General features: G+C 41.1%; 1 protein-coding gene across 1 annotated transcript in view; it reads left to right on the forward strand.

Annotated features, from left to right (window-relative positions):
- The window catches only part of CALCR (calcitonin receptor), a 71,515-nt gene that overhangs the window by 41,632 nt on the left and 12,022 nt on the right, over positions 1 to 17,861 (forward strand). Inside the window, exons 7-10 of the mRNA XM_080340066.1 lie at positions 6,479 to 6,632; positions 11,311 to 11,371; positions 11,462 to 11,528; positions 14,155 to 14,373. Of these exons, the coding sequence (XP_080196192.1) occupies positions 6,479 to 6,632; positions 11,311 to 11,371; positions 11,462 to 11,528; positions 14,155 to 14,373 (501 nt within the window). The remainder of the gene's footprint in view (positions 1 to 6,478; positions 6,633 to 11,310; positions 11,372 to 11,461; positions 11,529 to 14,154; positions 14,374 to 17,861) is intronic.

Raw genomic sequence — 17,861 nt, forward strand, 5'->3', positions numbered from 1 at the left:
ACAGCCAAGCACATGGGGTAGCAGTATGGGAGAAAAAACAGTAATGATTCTGAGCAGGAGAAGAAGGCAAGAGTCTTGGGCTAGTTATGTACATAGCCTTTTGCTTTAGTTGGCAGAATGAGCTATCAACCAATAATAGATGAATTATCTGGATGATTAAGCTCCTTTTCTTATAATTTCACCTCTGAACAGCCTATGGTTGCATACACCAAACTGACTGTTTTCCAAATTTTCTGGTGCCCTCTTGCCCCAGCACCCCAAAATGTTGGGCATTCCCTGGCAGCAGGTCACCCCAGAAAAGGCACTGGAGAAGTCTGAGTCCATCTAGAGAGTTAAAACACCCATGAGCATTTGAGGTGGGGTATGTCTTACATTTGGACACCTATATTGTACATACGCACAGCTGAACTAGTCAGCCCCCACACCTTTTATAGCTAAAGATAGACAGAGGCACATTCAGGGCACAATCCATCTTACTTATTTTAGATATCTCATTCAGGTTGAGGTAATTTTTGCTGTAATCTCCATCACCTATATTGATTCATTATCTTTTGACTACAGAAGAAACAGCTTAGGTGACTATATTTAGTCTCACAAATCCCAGTCGTATCATTAGAAAATCCATGGAGTATTTAACTGAATTATGAAGTAGTTATATCCATGCCATCAGTTATATGTGTATCTAGTACCTAGGAAAAACTTTTGCAGGTCTAGATCTTACACCTGAAACCTAAGCATAAGTACAGTCAGCTGTTAGATGTACTCCATGTAGTCTTAAACTAGCCTGGCTCACTGTGCAACAACAACATGCCCAGAGCTCAGGTATGATTGCAAAATCAGCCAAGGCACCTCATAATATCTGATTAACCTCTGCCTAACCTATCCTCCTGTGCCCAGTGACTCTTGCTCAGTTGTGATGAAGGAAGAGAGGTGCCTGAACTAACTCATATCCAAGGGAATGGCAGGAAGATACGACCTGAGAGAATGGCAGGAAGATGTGCCAGGGGAGGTTTAGGCTGGACATTAGGAAAAAGTTCTGAATGCAGAGGGTGGTGGAACACTGGAACAGTCTCCCTAGGGAGGTAGCCATGGCTCCAAGCCTGGCAGTGTTCAAGAAGCAGTTAGACAATGCCCCCAGACACATGGTATGAATCTGGGGGGTATCCTATGCATGGACAGGAGTTGGACTTGGTGATCCTTCTGCGTCCTTTCCAACTTAGGACATTCTGTGATTCTATGAACTGGAGCTCTTACTGTTTTCATTGGGGATTACCTCCTATCACTGGGAGAAGATGGCAGCAGACCTTGTGAGCACTCTGACTCCAGGTCAGGTAGTTCCTGGACTATTTTTTGGGGCTACACTGGCTGCCCCAGTTTTATTCTTCTTGGGGCCCCTCTCTGACAGCCTCTTTGCCCCCATCCATCACTCAGACTCATACTTAAAATGCCTCCCTCCAGCAACCCCAGCTCAGAAACCCAGCTAATAAGCCCCATCGGGAGTGGTGAGTCTGCATTTTTCTCTACCTTGCACGCTGCATGGCACTTACCAGGGTGCACCCCGCCAGCACTGGCAGTGCTGGATGTGCCATGGGAAGCCCACGGGAGCCCAGCCCAGCATGGTGCCCTGTGGAGAGCAAAGCTACAGCCCCGGGAGAGCCATTGTTGCAGCAGCTGGGACTCAGGAACGTGCAAATGTAGCCAGATTAATTTCTGTCCAGAATACCTAATTCTGGGCTGGCTGCTTTGCTATAGGGTAGATATAGACACAGATGCTGTTCTAAAAATATCCCCTGTTGTTTAATTTCATATTTTGCTTTCTTGTAACACAAAACCTAGGATCCCTCTGAGCAACTGTGTACATTTTGTCCTTTAAATGGTTTAAAAGGATATTAAAACATTAATCTCTTAGCCCAGACCCCTGTGTGCCAGGTTTCTGACTGGAACACAATTTAATAGGTGACTCAGAGTAGATATATTGTATAATGGTATGGTGTTCTGATAGCCAGTGATTTACAGCTACAATAGTTAGCACTGTCTTGCTTTGGAAAGTCATTTTATTGCTTATTTGTGTAATATATGGATACGTGGAATTTAATAATTTTTTCATAGAATAGTGTTCAACTAACCAGAAAAAAACCCAAACTAACCAACCAAATAAGCATGTAAGGCAGATCAGTGATCGAACTTCAAGCCACTCCTTTAAAATCCTAAGAATATCTGAGTATACATTTTCTTGCCTTCAAACTGAATTTTAATAAACCACATCTGACCTCTGTGGAAAGCAGTACAAACTCTCCTTGAGAAGTGTCCTTTGCTGCTGTGCACAGGAGAGGTTCAGAGAGGTGAAGAGGAACCACATTGACAGATCCTCAGTAAGGTCAGATGTGTTTATTTCCCTTTAAACAAATAAATGCACATCTGTAGTGCTGGACCATGTAGCTGGCTTGCTTTGAAATCAATAACCTTGGTTGGCCTATTCTTAAGGATTTATTTCTTTGAAATGTCATTTGGCAGCATTTCAATGGACCGTTAGCATTTGCAAAGAGCGGTTTCATCATACATACCAATGGGCTATCCTGCCCTCGTTTTACACAGGGCAGGTCTCCAAAGCTGGCAAGGACTGGTATAAAACATGGACCTCTTTGCTAACAGGCCTCAGTTCCTTCACTCAGGAAACCATCACAGGAATGAGGACACACAGGGATCTGGACAACTTTCCTGTGCCAAAACTGAGTCAGTGCTTTTGCTCTGACTGAATTACTATGAAGACCTGCTCCAAAAAGCAGTTTATTTCACATTATATTTTGTTACTATTGTTGAAGACAGTATTCTGGGTTATATGTAGTCTGAGTGTTTTGGTTTGATTTGCCCTAATGGGTAGTGACAATAATTAATGCTGCAGCTTTCTAGCTAAAAGCTATTAACCAATAACCAAGGAGAGTCTTAACAGAGAAACGACAAGTAAATGTGATGAGGGACTGCTGGATTAGCCAAAGAGAGTGGCATGACAATTACATCACTGTGCAATTGCAGAGTCCTGCGTAGGCAGACAGACCTTTGGGACTCCTTTGACAACTGAAGCATTATCAGCATTTATAATACACCAATATATCCCACCAAACATCATAGACACCAGTTCTAGCTCCTTCTTGTAAAAGAAGTATAAATTATTTTATTTCTTCTCTGTGAAATGGTTCCAGCATCTTTTTGAAGTACCTTCATTACATGTTGCAGCTGAGATGTTCACAAGAGTTACATGACTCTTAGCAAGATTTGCAAGAGAGAATGACTGAACGAATTCATGTTGACCCTTTTTGCCCCTGACCAGTTAGCCAGAATTTAAGGCCATTGCAGGTTGCTTTCATGAGGAAGGAAAATTAACAATAAAAGATATTTCTTTTTGGGTGTTCTCCTCCAAATCTATAAAGAACTTTCCTGAGCTTTTATGTTCATCAATGCAGTGAGAACAAGTAGCAGAAGGCAGCCTCCTTGCTTGCAGACTGAGTTTCTTGCCAGTCTGTATTCTGCCAAAAAATGGTTTACTCTTGGCCGTCCTCCCGGAGGCACAAAGGAGCTGCTTTCTTAGGTGGCTACCTGGCTTTGCGGGCTCTCCTGATAATTGTGTCACACTTTACTTCATAGCCACCAAACTGTGCAGTGCAATGCTGTCTCCAGGCTGTCAAAAAGAGGAGCATCTGCTTATTCCTTTGTTTAGGACACAAGTACATAAAGCAACAGAGTTACTGGGCTGCACTAGAAAGGACCAGCAGTTTCCTCTCAGCCCACCCTGCTCACAAATTAATACCCAATAGCTAAGTCACCTACACACCCATAGACTGAAAGCTCATGACATCTTACGCTCCTTCGTAGTGTGAAGGTGCTGTGAAAATCCTTTGAGTCCTAGATTTGACTGTGCTGCATATGGTATAACAAGATCAGAGCCACTATGTCAAAGAACTTGCAACAAAACACATTTGACTTCAGCAGAAGACAAAACCCCTAGACATGTTTTTTTTTTATCTTAAAGTTAACAATCAGTCAGCATGGAAGTCATGGAAGATTTGCTTCTCTATCATCTTGCAATTTTACTTATTTCTATGAGAATAAACACTTAATAAAACTTATTGGTTCTGCAGTTTTCCCACCTAATGTACACCAAGACAACTTTCCTGTGCCAAAACTGAGTCAGTGCTTTTGCTCTGACTGAATTACTATGAAGACCTGCTCCAAAAAGCAGTTTATTTCACATTATATTTTGTGCAAAGAGCTGACAAAGAGAGGCAAGGGTACTCCATAATCATCTCCCTTTCAGTTCAGCAACATGAAATGCTGAAAGCATTAAGTTAAAATGACAGGTTTGAGAACATACCATGGATTTTGTTGCAGACCTCACTAGCCATTCTCTGCTCCCCTCCAGCTGCCAGACTGCAGCATGAGACAGTTCCTAGAGCCCCGCTGGGTGGATGGAAATCTGGGGATGCTTTGGCACCAGCGGGAGCAGGACCAGCCTGTGTGCAATGTGCAGGCACCCCCAGTCCCTCCTGCCACAGCCATTGGGGAAATAACCCCCTGACCTGCAACTTCTCCAAGGAGATCCCCACAGGGGAGCTGGGGCTGGCCCAGGACAAATTTGGGACACAGCAGATTTTATCAAGCCTGTCTGGAAAATTGCTGTGATGGCTCAGAAAGTTTGCTGAATTTTTAGAGGCTGGGTTAGCTGGCTCGTGTCAGGAAGGGTTACACCTGCACATATGTGCAGCCTTTGAGAAACACCTGTCAGTCAAGGCAGCCCTTTTGGGGATGGGTGATCCATAAGGGAAAGCTGTCAGCTAGGAGGCTGCACAAGGCACAGGCATGGGAACAAGGCAAGAAATATATTAATCCAGACTGTGAAAAACATTCCAAGGATAATTTAAGAACCTTGATGAACACATTTGCCAACAGAAAAAGGAGCAAATACTTCTTATTTTGGGGGTTGTTTTTTGTTTTGTTTTGTTTGTTTGTTTAACCTTTTTAAATCACTATACAATCCTTTTTGGACACATTTTGTAAGAACTGCTCAGACACGGTGTGGAAAAAAGACCTGACTGTCTGCTCTGCCATGTGTGGTGAGCAGAGAAAATGAATCACCCAAAATAAAAATCAGTCCTTCAAGTCAATCCTGTCAGAATCCTATATCCTAACCTATCAATAATCATATATTTTCATGAGCACTAAGCTGCACTGCAAATATTGAAAGAGAACTAAATGCACATGCTTGGACAATTGCTTTGGGAATGTTTCTCAGCAAGAGAAGGTGGTGCACTGGATGGCTAACAAGCTTTTCTGGTCTGTAGTGTCAGTCTGAGTCCCTCAGATGGGCACAGAACATGCAGTCCTCTACCTGCTGAACTGCCAAAATGCCTGCTTAAAAAGACAAGTAAATCTTCGAAATATCTCTTATAGCCTAGGTAAACTTTTGCAGAAGTTAAGAGGAAGGAGTGTTTTCTTGTGGCCACAGATGATGACTGTCACTTTGCCATCATTCCTGTGACTTCGGATTTCCAAGGAGCACATGGTGCTCCCCAAGGAGCAGTGGATCTCTGCCGGCACAGCTATGCCCTCCCACTCCTCCTGGCCCTCCTGGGTGCTGGTGACATGGAGGCCATGTGGAGGACCCCATTGCCTTCTCTGAGGAAGCAGACGGACATGAGGTCCTCTCAGAAAAGGAACAGCATTGTCCCACACCAGATGGCTCTCTGGTAGCGGACATGAAGCACTTCCTTCCACCATCTGCCCACCACTTCCCAGCATCTTGAAGCCACAGTCTCTTGCCAAGGTGTATGTCTGCAACCCCATCTGAACCACAGGTGGGAACCACATCCCAGCTTCACCAGCTCTGTTTAGCTCCACGTGTTGCTTTGTTATTTGGACAAAATAAAGTTACTCCATCTTCTCACACAGAGGTGAAGCCGGTGTCCCTGACACACTATCAAAACAATCTCTACTGCCAACAGCACTTGCCATTCCCAAAGAATTTAATTCAGGGCTGATTGCAGTTTAAAGATTGAGTGACTCTGGCTCAGATGGGCAAGCTGACAAGCCTTGGAATAGTTTGATTAAAAGTAAAAAAATTCACCCAGGCTGGAGCTCTAAGTTACTGTCTTCTTCACAGCCTTTCTTGTACATGTAGAAAAAGTTGCTTGTTTCAGTTCTAAAAATAGTCAGATTACCAAATTTTGAATGAGTTTTTTTTATGTGGTACTTTTTAGAGTGCTGTTATAATATTTTTTCCCCTTTTGTCAGGGCTGTTTGTTCCATTAATCTCCTTTATAAAAGTTTAAAATACCCGCCACTGATAGGTGCTGAAGAAACACAGCAAGAGCTGAGGATTTTTGTTCCACTTTGCTTTCATACAGCCTAGCAGTAACATTTATCTTTGCCTACTTAAATGCAAAATGCTGATCAGTTGTGTGACATTATCTCATTTGTCTAACAGGTAAGCTGCAAAGTGCTACAGTTCTTTCACCAGTACATGTTGGGCTGCAACTATTTCTGGATGCTCTGCGAAGGCATTTATCTTCACACATTGATAGTGGTGGCAGTGTTTGCTGAAGAGCAGCGTTTGCACTGGTATTACCTCTTGGGCTGGGGTATGTATGTAATAATTTGTACCAGGATGGTAAAATCTTTCAGAGGTTTGAATTCTCCTGGCACTTGTACACCTGAATTGTCGCATTTATGCCAGTAGATCATGTCTTAAGATTGAGTTCTTGGGTCCTAAATTTGAATGCATTTATTTGGATACACCTAGAGACTTAGAAAATTCAGCAGGGGTCAGTATTCATTATTTGCTGCATCTTGGGATTTGACAAAAGTAATGCTTAAGTTTTGTTAAGCAAATCTTTGGGAGAGAAATAGATTTCTATTTTTTATCCATGCACATCTCTCATCTGAACAGAAACTGTCTATGTTCATCACTTATATGCAAAAATATTAATCTGTGACAGTACCTATAAGGATACATTTAGTGTGTAATGAAAAGGAAATCAGTAGCTATATCTCCTAAAGTGAAAAAACACAACACATAAAAAGAGGAACCAGAATTTCCCTGGAACTAAGCACAGTATCAGATATACTTTGGTAGACGTAGTTTTAAAGGAGAAGATACAATTTTACTGACACAGGAGTAGATAATGTTCTGCTCTCAGAGCTGGGATAAATCTAACCAATGTGTTACAGTGGAATGCAGTCTCTTTCACAGTTAAATCCCTATTGTAAATCCAGTCCACATCAATATTGACAGAAAATCACTATCAAGAGCTTTTTCCTGTTTTGTGAACCATGAATCTCTGGCCTCATTCCTCTTTCTGGTCAGCTGCTCCCCGTATTTTGAAACCACTGGTGCAGCTAAGCAGCAGATTATGGACCTTTATCTGCACTTGTTTGCTTGCATTCATATCTTGCAATTCCAGTCTGAAGCAGATAGAATTTATCTTCTCCTTCTTGGGAGATGTTATACTTGTTCAGCATGATTTCATTTATAGCATGAGAATAAATAAATATTCCTACTTCTTAAAAAAAATTAGGAAATAACTAGATCAGAGAAAAATGAGCCAGTTCTGAATGTTCTGAGGAACTTTAAAATTCTGACTTCGACCACTAGTTAGACATTCAATATCAGATTCTAAATAGGCAGTAACCTCATAGTGGAAGGTTGTTCTTCCCCTATTTATATTTTCATTTAAGATTCTAGTAACTTACTTTATTCTTTTGGTATGCAACTTAGTGCTCTTTAGTTATCTACATTAGATACCTAGAAAACTAGCATGACTTTCTAGTTTATATGGATTATTGTGCCAGGTAAAATTTTCCAGGCACTTAAGAACTTTTTTATTACTATTATTTTTGAGAATGCCAGCATGCATTCTCTTTTTCTTGTGAGAATGGCATCTTTTCTGAGAAGACAGGGACCTGTCATGCTCTTGGAATTAAAGTATGTGCAACATCATCAGCTCTTAAGTGAAGACAACATTGCTGAAGAACCCTAAATTGAGTCAAGGTTTCTGGACTGTCTGTCAATCCAAATAGCTGAACCCTCTTGGAACAAGCAACAGTGTTATCACAAGGTTTTCATAATTCAGAATATTTGAATATACAAAGTGTGGTAGGGCTGGGCTTTTGAAATGGCATCCCTATGGGAAGAGTCCATTGTAAATGTTTCCTTGCCATTTTCATGTCTTGCAGCATAAGCCTTCCCAAAATAGTGTAATTCCATATCCAATTACGTGGAAGTAAAATGGTCATAAACATATTTTTTCAGGTGGCATTCAATTAATGCAGTGAAATTTAATGCAACTGGGACAGGTAGCCTGCAGTGAAAGCTTATGAGCTAGCTGTAATATCGCTGAGAACAGCAGTAGCATCACGGTGGGTAATTCAGTGAAGTTATCTGTTAAGATACTCATCGGTATCTGCAGCACTACCCAAAAAATAATCAGGGTGGTGGCTGTGGTAATAGGGTGATGATATCTTGAGAAGAAAAAGATTAATAAAAATAGACACAATTCTTTGACTATGAAGTCCACAGCCTTTTTAATGAAACTAGATGAATACTTCCACAGAAAAAGTAATAATTAGCATCTCCTAACTAAGGCAGAAATCATTAATAGCAAAATGATCTAATTAGGACTATCTGGCCACCCTTAAGTTTGCATAAATCAACATAATTCAAGTGATTCCAGAAGCAGTAGTCACACAGTCTAACTTTAAACATCCAGCTCTGTTTATCAATGAAGAGTGATACATTTCTCCAAAGGGCAATGCAGAGCAACCAGAGCAGGTTGCGCTCTGAATTACAATTCAAAAGATCAAGGTAAATGTACAACACAAAATGAATACACTCATTATTCATTGTTATAACTAATCCCTGTGCAAGATCTAGATTATTTTATTTGGAAAAATCACTAATGACATTTGTAAAATAACTATAAGAAAAATAAAAATCTGAGCAAATATAACACACTTCTGCAAAATATTTGAGATGATGGAACAGAATCTGACATGGACAGATGTATTTTAAGGCCAACGCCTTCAGGTGACCCCTACTCTGGGAACTGCTGCTGAGTATGTCATTTTTAATTTGTTATTGTTTCACTGGGTCAGGAAATCACCCTTACGCAGGGCAAGAAAACAGTATCAAATATGTGTATCCAGCTACAGTCCACTCTGACTGCTTCAGGCAGCTCCATCCACATAAAAGTGAAAAGCGAATAATTTATTCAGACAGTGCTGAAACAGATTGCCTTCCAAATTCAACTGGAAATACAATTAAGCATAATTGTCAGTTTGTGCAATAAAGGACGTGTCATGACCTAAAGGGATATATCATACTTTCTGTGGGATGGTTGGGGTGAGACCTTTTCTATGTTGCTCAGTGCTGACCACATGTAGATGATACTCCTGGAGTGACACATGTTGTGCCACTGAGACCTAACAGGCCTCTTAGTGCTCTACTTCCCATCACCTCTCTGCTTTTTGGCCCTTTACAAGGGAGGAACAACATCTAGCCCTGTGGACCAGCCCACAGCTGGAAATTTGAGCCATAGACACTCATGAGCTTCTTACCCTGTAATGAAATCTTTCCATCACATTCTCAAGATTTGCTTGTGAGTTTGTTGAGCCAAACTATTCTAGGCTAATGCATTTAACAGAAGAAAAAGATCCCTTGGCATTGTATGGAGCACTCCACTTGCAATACTCCAGGCCAGAGCTTTCAGATTTAGACTTTTCGCCATTGCAGAAAGGCCCCTTAAAAATTCCACTTCAATCTATTTGTCAACAAAATTGGCTCAGACTTGCCCTATTTCCAAATAAAAAGGATTTTTTCAAGCTGTCAATCCCATAAGCTCATCCTGAAGTTGGGAACTCCTTTCTTTTCTGAGCCTTTTGTTGTTCTACTATGCATTATCACCTGATAAAAAGGCATTCTGAAGCCAGAGGCCAAGTAATCATTTTCTAACAGTATATAAAGGAAAAGGCAATCCATTTTATTGTCCCATAGCCGCACTGTCCTCCCAGTGTACACTGCAGTAAGAACTTTTTTTGGCAGTAGAGTAAGTAACTGTTACTTAAAGATACCTAGTGACAGCAGTGTCCTATTTACATACTTTTTTGACCTTGTTCTCACTCCAACCTTAACTGGCCTCTGCTCTGAGGTAAGGTTTCCTGAGAATTTGGCTAGGGCTCTGTCTTTTCTAAAAGTGTTCATGAATTCACTAACACACAAAGAAACAAGGAGCCACATTCATCTCTCTGTGACTAGTCATAGCATCAGCAGGACATTTTCACAACATCCAAAGCTCAGAAGAAATGTGCACAGTTTATAGGGAACAGGAGAGACAAGGCAGTAGATCATCTCCCCACTGACCAGCTATCTGTATGTGCAAGGTTGTACAAACTGGGGTCAGTGTTATAGTGTGGACTCCCCAATTCCAGGTTTCCAGCCTACTGGAGGGAGACAGAGCATATAAACAAGTTGAAGGAAGATGGACGAGAGTGGACCAGATTGTCACTTCTAATGTCAGGCTGGAAATAAGAATTTGAGGCTTCCAGTTTGCTAAGTGTGTTCCCAAGTTTTTGGCCCGGTGCAAATTTCCTCCCGGAATCTCCCTGTCAGAGCAGTGGTCTCCCATGAGGCTTCATGAATAAGTGAGGAGATGTGGATTTATGGTATCCACAGCTCCACTACTTGCTGAGATAAAGCTGCATGGGGTGGGCTTGGCTGCACAGAGGCTGGGAATGTGCAGAAGACATCCCAAATCCCCATCCCAAAAATCCTTAGTCCTAACATTTTCTCTTGCCATAGGCTCCAAAAGAGCAACTCCTCACTCTGTTGTTTATTATGTTATCTGTCACGCAAGTTAATGTGCCTCTCTCTTGCTCAACAGTGATTTACATGGTTTTAACAAGTGTCCCTGGTTTCCCGAGGGAATACTCTGCTGAGAACCAACTGATCCCTGCCTCCTTCCCACGCTGCCTGCTCACACCCTTCCCTGCACAAGCTGCAGCAGTGCAGGGGAGCCTGGCAGCAGCCCCAGGAGAGTATGGACTGTGGTCTTTGGTTCTCTTTTCAGCCTACTTCAAACATTATTCCCTTTTGCATCTCACCATTGAGGTGATGCTAGGGTGAAATGGGATTGCAGTTCTTTCCCAAAATCTGTGATTTCAAATACATGTATTTTATGGACAAAAGATCTTATAATTGTGTGTGACACATGAAATTCAAGCTAAAAAAATACCAAGACTGATACATCTATTTAATTGTTTCAGGGTTCCCTTTAGTGCCAGCATCTATTCATGCAGTTGCAAGAGCCAAGTACTTCAATGACAAGTGAGTAGGATGCCTGTTTTTGAAGGATCTTAGCATTATTTAACTGTGTGACATACAATAATACATTTTAATGGTGTATTTCTCCTCCAGTTGCTGGATGAGTGTTGACACACACTTGCTCTATATTGTTCATGGACCTGTAATGGCAGCTTTGTTGGTAAGAATATTATTTGCTATTGACAGTTTAATAATTATTTTAGAAATGCTGCTAACCTGCATAGAGTAGAGGTTTCTGTACTTTAAGTATTCTGGTCAAAACTCAGAAGTAACTAGAGGTTTTCAGTGCTAAGATTTCAGATTCACAATACTTTTCAAAAACACATCCTGAAAAACAATCAGATTTTGAGGCAAACCGAATCACCCACTGCCTTTGAGAATCAGGGTGGTCACTTTTGCTCCAGTGTAACTTTTTTGACACAAAAGCACTGCATTTATGTGACATCGATGAGGTATTTGTTTATGCCCTAGCTGGGGTGAGCTGAGTGCAGGCTGGTCATTCAGCACAAGTTCTATTGGTCACTGAACTGGTATGGTCCAAAGGTAGGGAGATGATCAACTAGTCCAGGGCAGGGACTGTCTGAGTAGGATGACAAGACTCAAAGTGCACCTTGGCAATGTGTATACGTATAGCATATTATATGCCAGTGGTGCTATTGGGCATGGTAAAGCTGACCTTCCCAAAAGGTGCAGAAAGGGCTTTTTCAACCCAAGCCCCAAACTCACCTCAGTGTGTCACCCAAAAATGCACTTTTCAGCTTTTGAGCTGTCTCTTGCTTGCAAACATCTGCATGGATGTGTCTGAAACAGTTACCTTGGAAATTAAACAGTAGAACAGTGAACAATGGGGACACCTTTGAATAAAGAAACAACCTTCCATCTAATAGCTGAAAAATCTGGAAATCTTTCCACCCTTTCTTGAGAAGCAGTCTTGCACATCAACAATGTGAAGAAGCCCATTCCTCTGTGCCATAGAATCCAATCATAAAATCACATCTATGTGGGTTTGCTGGTTCAGTCTTTATTGTTTATTGTTTAATTGTTTATTGTTGTAATACCAAATAAATTCTAGGAAAGGCCATTCAACCTTTATTTTTATCACCATGCTCTAAGTCTGTACATCTTAGCTACAAAGTAAAAAGGAGGGACTTGGGTTTTTAATGGAAAAAGAGCAATCTTCAACTGTTTTCAGAATAAGGCATTATAATTTTTGCCTTGCACTTATGCCATTTCCAGTCTTATTTTTCTTGTGAAGATGTCAGTGTCTACAGAATGTCCTGCACGATTTGCAACAAAAATCTCATAGTGACAGACTGACTCAGAAGAGCTGAGGATTTTTACATTTGTAAAGTCTTTTTTCCGCTTTTCATAGTTACTTCCAGAAATTCTAAGTGAAGGTTAAGCAGAGTGAATGAAGTCAGAGGAGGATGGAGAATAAGGTTTATATTTAATGCTGAATGGGATCTCAGAAATCATTTATTATTCCCTTTTTCCAGTAGAACACAAATGTAAAACAGTTGGAAGGTCTCTCAGTAGTTAAGAAGTGATGAAATGTTTTACTAAAGCTTACTGATTCATATTTTATTGTTCTGAAAGCTTCCACTGAAATTTCTCACATATCTATTGAATTTAGGCTATTAAAATATCTGTGTAAGTTACGCAACTTACATGCTTATTTAACAAAAATCATCTGAAAAAAAAGTCTGTTGAAGTCCAGAAGCATAGGTGCCTGATATTAACTGTAACAGAGTGGGAAAGCATGATCTGGGTACACTGAAGAGAGAGGAGGTCTGTGATACATAGAGCATCCACAGGGTACCCTCTGGGCTCATTATCAGCCTGGGTCTGCCCTCCCTATTCCTTCAGCAGCTCTCAGCACATTACACCAGAAGGTCTCTGTGAATCAAGAGCAGGTTTCCATGTGCTAAGTACCCACAGATGGAATCCGATTTCCAGAAGTGACTGAGGTGCAATGCTGAGCTACTCGACATAGCTGACCATAAGGGGCAGGGGCAAAACTTTTTGAATTTTCTGAAGTGTCTGGCATTCTTGCCCTGAGCCAGTGCATGGTAAATTTAGTTGTGGGTAATATACCACGGAGTCTGTGGAGCTGGGTGGAGGCGAGGGATAGTCTAGGTAGCCTTGCCTGCCTGCTCATACACAAGCCTGAGGTATTGGCCCATGTAAGCTGGAGTATGTTCCTGGGAGAACTCTGTTGCCTCCATAGGTCCCATATGCCCAGGGACACACTGGAGTTTCTCTCACCTGGCTGCAGACATCTTCAGTGCAGACTGAAGCAAGATACTTAGATGACCTTTAGACTCAGAAAAGAGACATTGTTACTCTTAAGGGACAATTCATCCATCCTATTTGAACTTTAGACATAAAAATGAGATTAATTGTTCCCTGGAAATCTTAAATTTGCTCACATCAGTATAAAAATAGCGAGCGCTTCCTGGAACTGATCCCTGCCCGTCTGAAACATCCATGAAGGCTTCCTAAGGGAAGCGTGTAGAGCAGCTTAGTATCTCTTTTCTGAAGACATTCAAGGTACTTTCTAAGGCCTGACTACCAAGGAGTTGCCCATTATCATAGGATCATAGAATCATTTAAGTCAGAAAAGACTTTCAAGATCATAAAGTCCAAGCATTAACATACCACTGCTGTGAGCTACGATAAAGCTAGAAAGTTACATTTACTGCCATTTATAAGTTTTAGGTATTTCTATTTTGAATGGCTGTTGTTTAATTTGAATGCTTTCACCTATAATGGCTTTGCTTTTGCAGGTCAATTTTTTCTTTTTGCTTAACATTGTCCGAGTTTTGGTGACAAAGCTAAGAGATACCCACCGTGCTGAGTCCAACATGTATATGAAAGCTGTCAGAGCCACTTTAATCCTGGTGCCCTTACTGGGAATTCAGTTTGTGATTATTCCCTGGAGACCAGAAAACCGACTTGCTGGAGAAATATATGATTACATCATGCATATACTGATGCATTACCAGGTATGTTATATAGTATCAACTTCAGCTTAGGTGAGGTGCTTGCTGTTAATTTAGCAAAAGGTGCTGTTTCCAGTTGTTTTGCCCTGAAATGGAGCACAACTGTGGTTTTGCAGTTCTTTTCCAAGTACTTTCACATTATTGGATTATCTGCCTTGGCACAAGTAGCATCTCTGCATAAAGAACAAGAAGATGATGGGGAAACAATAAAAAAATGTAGCAAAAATGATCAGATGGCACTACTGCTAGACTAAGCAGAGACTTAAACCGAGCCTGTAAACTGAGATTACTGAGGGGTCTTATGTTTGAAGCACAATTTCTGTTGAAGGGCTCATATTTATTTATTTATTTATTTATTGTGAGGTTGATATTAAAAATAGCTATGTATGCAAGCTGTTGTACAGAGGGAATGCCATTACACAGAAGAAAAAAACTGAAACAATGAGGCTTCATTTAGGAGTTAAAATTCTATTTTTAGGCAGTTTAAATTAAAATGTAGCACTAACATTTTCATGTCAGAAATGCTTCAAAAATACAGCCTCATTCAGTAAGCCTGGTTTATTTTCTAGTAAAAGTAAACCAAAACAAACCTAAGTGACTTTAAATGCTTCGTTACTGGTTGTAATATATCCTGTCCTATATTGACTAGGAATGGCAGATTTCTATTGCATTTGTGAGTAGCAGTCAACATGGGCAAGTACAGTGACACACTTCTTGTTTCATTTCATACAGAAGCTAAATGCAGAAGTTATTTTAATGTTGTAGTATGAAAACAGTTAAAAACAAACCAAAAAAACACAAACAAAAAAACCAAAACTGTGGTGCTTTGTTCCTTAAATGAAGTGATAAAATTACCAAAATCTATGCATCCTATCATCTTAGATTATACTTTCTGCTTATCACCTTTGTCCCTTCAAAACTGTGGATGTGCATGCTACTGTGTGCCAGAATAACTGAAGTTATAGGTTTGTTTCTTCTATTGTTACCTGTGTTGTGACATCTTCAGTCTCAAGAGCTATAAAGGAGCATCTTTTCAGTGGTGTCTTTTTGGTCACAAGTTGCTTTAAGTTTTAGCAAGTTAGGATAAGATAGTGTTAAATTAATCATTTTACTCTTAAAACTTCTTCAAAATCCTATGAAGTTGTTGGAGAATTAAAAAAAAAAAAAATATTAAGTTAATTAACAATCCTAATTATAATCATTATGCAATAGAAAGTCACCAAGCAGGTTAAAAGGAAACTGGAAACAAACTCAAAGTATAGAGAAACTGTTGTACTGATGGATGGGATTAGATGAGGGAGGGATCCAAGGAGGCAAAGTTTCATCTCCAGTGGGTTCTTCCTGCCATTGTCTCCATGATCAGGAATGGGTGTCTCTTCATGACTTGTTGACCCTGATCACCCCCTGCCAATAAATTTTGTCCTGTTTCAGCAGTGGGGACAATGCTGGGGACACCAGCACGGGCACATGGTGGAGGCTGCCTCTCTCCCACTGCCGCTGTGTCCAGAGAAGGTCACGGGGCATGCCAGGGTGTGACAGGCCACCCAGAGCTGTCCCCCAGCCAGGGCAACAATCCGGACCTCACAGAAGAGCTCTTGACACTTCTGCAATATAATCTCAGTGTGCTTCCCACAAGCACAGAAAATTTGTTCTTTTGGGAGGGCTAAGCAGTTGTCCTGCAGCTGACTGTGATGCTCCCTTTCCTACTTAGGGTGGATTTTAATTGTATTCTAAGATAAAATTTCTTTACCATTTGCCAGACATTTCTTGTGTCCATGTTTAAGAAAACCAGCTATGTAATTACTCCTCTGGTGCCATTTTCTTCTAGGACTGGTTATGTAATTAGCAAATACTGTATCAGCTTGTGTAATGGCTATATTTCCCCAGTACCTATTGCTCTCTCATAAACCATAGCGCAGCCTGCCTCTCCATAAACTAGCAGCAGTCTATTCGTTTTCACATCCCATGGTATATCAATCATATACAAGCAGGCACTATGGGTGCAATTATGATTTTTTTTAGTGGTAGATACAATACATTTTCCATTTCTGCACTGGTTAAATAATTAATTTTTTATACCTTTTCTAGAACAAAAAGAGAGACTGTTTTTCAACAGCACATCGCTGCTTTAAGTAAGCACACTGGTTTGACATATTAGTTACATTGTCCGTGTACACAAAAATAGTGCAAACAAGCACTGCAGTCTATTGTAAAAATCAGAGGTTTGAAGATGATGAATAAGAAAGAATTTGTTCCCACAAGAAACTGTGTAGTGGTATTTGTTTCAGAGAATGGTTTTCCTGGTTGAAAAATAACGCATCAAGAGGTCACGTGCTAGGTTTCCTCTGCTGAAGGCACTTTTGAACTACAGAAGCCAGTCTGGTTTTTAATTGACCTGCTCTTTTTGAATTACTGTTATCAATGCTCACATTTTTAGCAGAAATGTTTTTTCAAATATGACTATATGAGCAATTTGTAAATACTGTATACGAACAATTCACAAAACCACTGTATGTCTATCTCCCCTATATCAGCTTGTGTCTGCTTCATCACATAGACCAGATTCTTCTGAACAGATCTGTACAGTAAATGTATAAATGATAAAAAAAATGAAGATTGGCTGCAAATATGAACGCTTGTACTTTTCTAGCCCAGCAAGCCAACTTCCCATGGATCCTGTAAAAGTAAAGATTAGTATCGCCCCTCACCATCACCAGTATCAGTTCTTCAGTCTCCAGACTGCTGAAATGAAGACTGCACCAAGCCAAAACAAGACCTTAAGTGGAATAACTTATGCAGAGAGTGGGGTGCTATAGGTGCATTGCTGAACACACAGCTTATTAAACAGAGTTCCTGAAGTAGGAACCACAAAGCAAACATTTGCACTCCAGAAGAGCCAGTGAGATGCAGATTTTCCTAGAGGACCTGACTTGCAAAAGCCTGTTAGATGATGCTGGAAGCACATGAAAGATGTAATCTTCCTCAGAGTGTAAAACATTATGGTGCAGGATGCACTGGCTCCTTGCACACCTCTGCTGTGAAAACTGTCACTTCAAAGCCTGAAAAGACCCATCGTGCTGCCCAGCAAAGATGAAATGGTTACACCTGGGCAAAGAGGGTGCCTTCTAGAAAGGAGTGAGGCAGCAGCAGCCCTGTGTCCTGCCTGTAACTGCACTCAGGTCTCTGCAGCGAGAGGGCAGGAGGGATGTGGCTCATACCTCACAACACGCCAGAGCTGCCTGCACCTCCATTGGCCCTGGGGCTGCTGCTGCCGGTTCCTCCACCCCGGGAATCACTGGGCATCTTTTGAGGAGTCCCAGGCTGCAAAGAGATCAGGGTGCTGAGCTCCTGTCAGAAGGTCTGCTACGAGTGAGGACAGCCCATTATCCCAGCTTCTGATCCCCGACATTGGTTCATAGCAGAGGCCTCACAGGGAGAGTGGAAAAATGTAATAACCCCATGATACATCAGTTAATCCCACATATAGACAC

Source organism: Nesoenas mayeri, assembly GCF_963082525.1.
Source record: "Nesoenas mayeri genome assembly, chromosome: 2".
In the NCBI taxonomy this organism is placed as follows: domain Eukaryota; kingdom Metazoa; phylum Chordata; class Aves; order Columbiformes; family Columbidae; genus Nesoenas; species Nesoenas mayeri.